The sequence below is a fragment of the Schistocerca nitens genome, chromosome 4, assembly GCF_023898315.1.
Source record: "Schistocerca nitens isolate TAMUIC-IGC-003100 chromosome 4, iqSchNite1.1, whole genome shotgun sequence".
Classification (NCBI taxonomy): Eukaryota; Metazoa; Arthropoda; class Insecta; order Orthoptera; family Acrididae; genus Schistocerca; species Schistocerca nitens.
Genome location: NC_064617.1, coordinates 699,781,688 through 699,788,420, shown reverse-complemented (window position 1 = coordinate 699,788,420; position 6,733 = coordinate 699,781,688). Strand labels below are relative to the sequence as shown.

The window sequence follows — 6,733 nt, the reverse complement described above, 5'->3', positions numbered from 1 at the left end:
CCGCCGGTGGTCGCGGGGCATGTACGATTGTAAAAAGATATGATACTGGTCGGCCAAAAAGGGAGGTCTGTTGTGTTCCGCGTATCGCTCTTTTGCATCGTACTGCATCTGTAGCAGTAAGTAGAGCAAGCAGTTGGCAGCACAGTTACACAACGATTTGTTACAAATCGGTTACTTCAAGGACAGCACAGAGACAGACGCCCTGCAGCGTGCATTCCACTGCCCCCAACCACTGCCCTTTGCAACTTCATGGTATCAAGTAAGAGCTCACAGGAGGGCAGAATGGAGGTTCGCCTGATGAAGGCTGGTTCTGTCTCGGTGCCAGTAATGGCCGCTGATCAGAAGCAGGCTAGTTGAGGGCCTGCAGTCAACCTGTTTGGTGGTAGACACACTGGGCCTGTACCTGGAGTTATGGTCTGGGGTGTGATTTTGGATGACAGCAGAAGCACTCTCTAGGATATCTCACGGAGTCTGACTGCAAATTTGTACGTCAGTGTGCTGATTCGACTGTTGTGCTGAACAGCGTTACAGAGGGTCTTTTCCAACAGGATAACGTTCGCCCATGTACTGCTGCTGTAGGCTAATCCAGCACGCTCTACAGAGTGTCGACATGTTACCTCGGCCCGATCGATCAACAGATCTCTCTACAATCGAGCAAACATGGGACATCATCTGACGATAACTACAGTGTCATCCACAAACAGCATTAACCGTTCCTGTATTGACCGACCAAGTGCTAGAGCCATGGAATTCCATCCCACAAGCTGATATCCGTCACCTGTAAAAGACAATGCATGAACTCTTGCATGCTAGCATTCACCATTGTGGCGGTTACGCCGGTTATTAATGAACCAGTATTTCACGTTGGCAATAGATTATCTCGCACTTACATTAACCTGTGATCTTGCAATGTTAATCACTTAAATATGGAAGCTAGACAAATGTATTCCCGAAATTTCATTACTCTTCATTATTTATGTTTTGGTGCTGTGATTTTCTTCAATCAGTGTATTATACCGCAATTGGTGAAAATAGATGATAATGAGGAGTTTACTTTGGATAAGTTCAGATGTAAGACATTCGTTTTCACGTGTAGTTTGAAAATTTTTTTCAGGCTTTGAGGAATCCGAATACAAACTTCCTGTTTGTAGTGTAGTAAATTGAATATTATCCATATTAAAAAGCATATAATTTAATAGCTTGAATAATAATACATCCATTTCTGTTACATATGAAACTAGTTTCAAACTCAAGGAAGTGAAGTAAATAATATCAGAATGAAATTAATATAGAACTATACAACAAACATTACAATTTTGGCTCCAGCGCAGTATAATAAATTGAAATACCACCTTTATTGAAGAATGAATTTAATTTCAGTATTATATAATATATTTCACACTGCCCATGACAAAATTTTCAGAAACGAACTTTCTGGAATTGAAAATGAGCACACTTCCTTTTATAAAATCCATAGTGTGTCCTGGATTTTCTGAAAATCATTGCAAATTACTCTATCACTCTTTTCATGTCTTCCTAAGTCATTGTAATCCATAAGACGACATGGTCTTTCCTTGTTTCATGCCAGATGATATAGGACTACAATTACTATAACCTGTTTGCATCTGAGCTAAGAAAAGAACCCTGTTTTAATGAGAGGTGTGAATATCTACCTGAACAGGAAAATACTAAAAACAGAAGGCAATTACAGAGAAAGAGCTCCATCTATCATTAAATGGCGATTGCCTTGATTCATTTCTTTTGTCTGCAGTTGATCTGTATGAGGAACATTATGATCATACAATGCTTGGTAAGCATTCCTTAATATGTTTGAAATACAGGAAATAATCGCGCCTCTGCCAGTACTCTCTCGTGCCACAAATACTGGCAAAACGACCTACCACAGTTTCAGGCACATGCTTTCCTGATGTCATGCCTGACTGCTTTCTGTAATAACGGTCTTTACCAATCCTTTTCTAGCAGTCTCTAGTGACTTCTTTACACACTGTGCGCTAAACCTTAATGATAGCTCTCCTCATACTGATGCTGGTTGCTGTTAGATTGGGTATTGTTTACTCAGTTTTTTAATATTTAGGAACCTGCAGAACGTTGAGTATCAGTTCTTATCAACACAAATAAATAATTTATAAATAAAAAAAGTGGCAACAAGGAAATCGACTTGTATTTTCGACGTAGTAGCTGCAGCCTGTCAGCTAGCAACTCGTCGTTTTAATCAGACTGCGTCTCAGAGGCACGACACGTGATATTCCTTCAGTCCTTCTTTTGTTTGCTACGGCACAGCGCTCGAGTACAGAACTGCACCACTTTGAAGAGAAGGAACGCCGCGACGGCAGCCACAGCCAGTACAAAGGCTATGACGTCGAGCAGCAGCAGCTGCCACCAGTGCAGGTCGACGGCTGCGCTGCGCAGGTGAGGGGCCCCCTGGTGGCGGATCACGTACTCCACCCACCACACCGCCCTCTCCAGGGACGTGTTCTGGTGCTCCCGGTAGACGGCTGAGACGCGCTTCATGTTCTCCTGGTAGCTGCAACACAAGGCCATTTTCAACTGGAAACGGTTTTTGTTACAAAAGAAACTACCGTCTGTCATCACGTGCTTTAGTAGTGACCGGGCATTGGCATCTGGAACTTCCTTCATCTCGTTATCGAAAGTAAGTTAAACACTAATGTTAGTTTCCTCTATGTTCCAGATTTACCTCACTCGGACTTTCATCTCTACTCTGAATTCACTCTAAATTGCTGGTGCTTGTCTTCAGGCTACAACAGAGGGGCACTGTCTTTACCACGTTGAGTATCGTTAATACATCTGCATCTACATTTATACTCTCACGGCCACGTTGTTATGCGTGGGAGATGGTATACTGTGTACCACTGCCATTAGCCCCTTTCCGCTAATGCTAACTGCTCCTCTCGCAAATGGTGGACAGGAAGAAATGTAGTTGGAGGGCCTCTGTGTGAGCTCGCATGTCTCTAAATTTATCTTAATGTTATTTTCGAGAAATACACATGTAAGAAAAGCACTACCTTGCACTGTTAATAGTAAACCACACGGTGATACACAAAACCTCTCGTGTAGCATCTGCTGCTAGAGTTTCGACGAACGTCTCTTCTGCGCTAACTAAGTGATCCTTTGACGAAACGCGCTTTGTGTAACACCTATTTTCTTTGTATGTCCTATCTGGAAGGGTACTAGAGTGAGGACCAATACTCAAGCAACGGTCGAAAAGAGGATTTCCTAACCTATCGCCTCCATGGGTGGACTATACTTCCTGTGGAGTCTTCCAACGAAGCTCAGTCTGACATCTGACTTTCCTACTAGTAATTTTCCGTGTTCGACCCACTTTAAACCGTTTCTTGCGTACAATATTTAATGAGCGTGACAGCTTACAGTTGTTGTTCAATAATCGTGTAATCACACAATAATTACCCTTACTGCTTACTTATGTGTAATACGTTACATTTGTTTATGTTGAGGGTCAGCTGCCAGTTATGGAAGCAGGTGTCGTTTCTCTACATGTCTTGTTGTATTTCGCTACAATTTTCAAGCATTTCGACATCTCTACACAGTGCGTAACAAAAAGGTATGGCCGGACTTTCATTCCTAAAGGGTAAAGGAAGAAAATATGTTACATGGACATGGATCTGGAAACGCATTATTTGCATGTTCTTCCCTAGGGGAAGAACATTTTGCCCGCAGAGACAAAGCAAAGTTGGCACCTCGCAACGAAAACACGGAAGAGTACAGTCGCTGCATGCCGTTACCACGAATGAGAAACGCCGACGTAGCCACACCTCCTAGAACCCCTCCACGCCACCGCAACGGCCCTTCTGCTTACGGCTGACGGGAGTTACGCTCAGCCCAGTCCTCAGTATCGTCCTACACAGCCACCAGTGTGTTAAACATCTTGAGACAGAACTTTATGCGAACATTATGAGAGTCGATCTTCAAGTGAAGAGTCTTTTAAATTTGTCTGCAGCATGTTATACTTTAATAATCAGAGACAGTTGTAAATACACGGAACATTTCTGTGACAATTGATTCTACGAAGTTAAATAAATCTTCATGTCTGCATAGTAATAAAGTGAACTAGTATTTTACATGTTATAGGTCCACTCCACTTCCTTCTAGAGTAAATCAAAGAATCCTTCCTGTGCCCGCGAATGTACTTTCGCATGAACACCACACGTATCAGTACAGTACGGAACACTTTCCTGAATGAAATGTTCAAAACGCCCTCCGTTATCAAGGATACATGCATCAGTCCGCCGTTGCACAGAATCCCTGATGCAGTGATATATCCCTTGAAAACTGCGTATTGTTTTACAGCCTTCTACGATACCGGAACAAAATCTCTATACATTTTGTACCAGGGTACCGTAGGCAAGGCTTCAAATACCCCCACAAATAAAAATGTAATCGATCTAGGTGCCGGCCAGGGTGGCCGAGCGGTTCTAGGCGCTACAGTCTGGAACCGCGCGACGGCTACGGTCGCAGGTTCGAATACTGCCTCGGGCATGGATGTGTGTGATGTTCTTAGGTTAGTGAGGTTTAAGTAGATCTAAGTTCTAGGGGACTGATGACCTCAGAAGTTAAGTCCCATAGTGATCAGAGCCATTTGAACCATTTCTTTTCGATCTAGGTCCGAAGGGCATCGAGGTCAAGGAATTGGTCCACATCTATCCATCTGTCTCGGAATCTATTATATAGAAGTCTACCGACATTAACACTGAAATAAGGAGGAGCTCCATCATGCATGAAGTACATCATTTGTCGCACTCGTAAAGGCACATGTTCCTGCAGATCAGGTAGAGTATTCTCTAAGGAAGCACGGTAAGTTTGTCCGTTGAGTCTGGGACGAAGAACACGAGGCCCTAAGAAACAGTCACCAACAAATTCACCCCAAACATTCACAGAAAATCTTTGTTGGTGACGTGATCGCACAATTTCTTGAGGATTCTCTACAGCCATTATGTGCTGATAGTGAAAATTTACAATCTGATCACGTAATGACGATGCCCCACCCATGAGCAGCACATTTGCACTTAAGTGAGAGTTGACACATTATTGAATGAACCATTCGCAGAAGTGTATCTGCACAGGAAGATCAGCCGCTAATAGTTACTGAACATAATGTAGAAGATACGGATACAGGGGGTTCTCATGTACCATTCTCCAGACAATCATGGACGCACCTAATTCTCTTACACTGACTCGAGGGTTGCCGTCAACCGCACGAAGAAGTTTCTCATCCAGATGAGGTGTCCTTGTCCTTTAGGCCTTCCACAGTCACCAGTAGAAGGTTTAATAGTACTACGCTCTCTAAGACGACGATCAACTGTTTCAAACAACCTCCTGTCGTGACACCTAGAAATCTTTCCCGATACAAACAGTGAGCGTCATCCATTTGCTAATCTCTACAGCAAATGTGCGAACCTGACTAAAGTTCCTTTGCAGTGTACTGGAAATGAAGCCCCATTAAATGGCTGACGCTACGTGCTTGCACAGTACATGCTTAACACCGAAAAGCTGATGCTACGTGCTACGTGACTGATGTCAGTAGAGCAATGAAGTTAGTTTTATGTCAACACAAGCAATTACGTTAATCGGATGTTAACATAAGGAGTGAAGTTAGTCGCATGTCAGTACAAGCATTTGAAGTGAGTCACATGTCAATATTACCTTCTTTCAATTGGAACAACAAACACTGGCAGTGAACCTAAGAATTGTAACTTTTACGCAAGAAAACATTTATGTAATGCTCGTACGTTGTGCGCTTGTGTGTGTCCCGTGATTAATGTGATTATGAAGTAGAAAATGATCACTAACATGGAAACCAGGCGTCTCCGGACCCATGTACTTGTAACACGTTTTATTCCTCAACGTGTGATGACGGTTTCCTGTTTGGGCAGACCTTTTCGTTACAACATGTATACAACAGCACCATCAACGAACAACCACATGAAGCTTACGGCGCTATCCTCTAAATCTTTAGTAATATGTATTGTGAACAGCAATGGTCCTATAACACATCTTTTGAGTAAGCTTTTACGTCTGGAGATGTCTCTCCATTAAGAATGACATGGTATGTTCTGTTTGCTACGTACCCCGGCAATGCAACCACAAAGCTAGCTTAACATTAGATACGCTCTCTTTTGTTTACTAAGCGGCAGCGAGGAAAGTGTCGCATGCCTTCTGGAAGTCAAGAAACACGGCATCAACCAGGGCGCCGACACCTCCTGCTTGGGTTTCAGATGATCGTTGTTTGCGTAATATATGATCATTCCTAAACAGGATGTTTCTAGCTTTTGGAAGGGCATAATATGCGAACATATAACGCGTTTCAAAGTTCTATAACAGAATGAACTCGTTAATAAAGACCTGTAATTGTGTGTATCCCTGAGATGTTTCTGTCACATAATTTTTTCTTCCTCTCAGTTAACACAGTGATCGGACTTCCTTGAGGGCAAGCTGCTGTTTGCAAGCCAGACTTACCTCGGATTTTCGATAACGTGCCGTATCGCTCGCAGTACAGAATCTGTGGTGAGTTCTCCAAACTCTATTTTCTCTCCTACACCTGCTGACGTCATCTTGGCGACGTTGTACCTCTGGTCACCAAACACTGGCATAGCGAGAAGTGGTACTCCGAAATACGCCGCTTCGCTGAAGCTCAGTAGTCCACCGTGTGTGAAGAAGAGCCTAATGTTGCGGTGAG

The 6,733-nt window shown here is 43.2% G+C and overlaps 1 protein-coding gene across 1 annotated transcript in view; it reads right to left on the bottom strand.

Moving 5' to 3' along the window:
- Positions 1-1,326: 1,326 nt before the first annotated feature.
- The window catches only part of LOC126251871 (UDP-glucosyltransferase 2-like), a 71,864-nt gene continuing 66,457 nt past the window's right edge, over positions 1,327-6,733 (bottom strand). The window contains exons 6-7 of the mRNA XM_049952559.1: positions 6,514-6,733; positions 1,327-2,545 (exon numbers count right to left, since the gene is read on the bottom strand). Of these exons, the coding sequence (XP_049808516.1) occupies positions 2,272-2,545; positions 6,514-6,733 (494 nt within the window). The 3' untranslated portion in view covers positions 1,327-2,271. The remainder of the gene's footprint in view (positions 2,546-6,513) is intronic.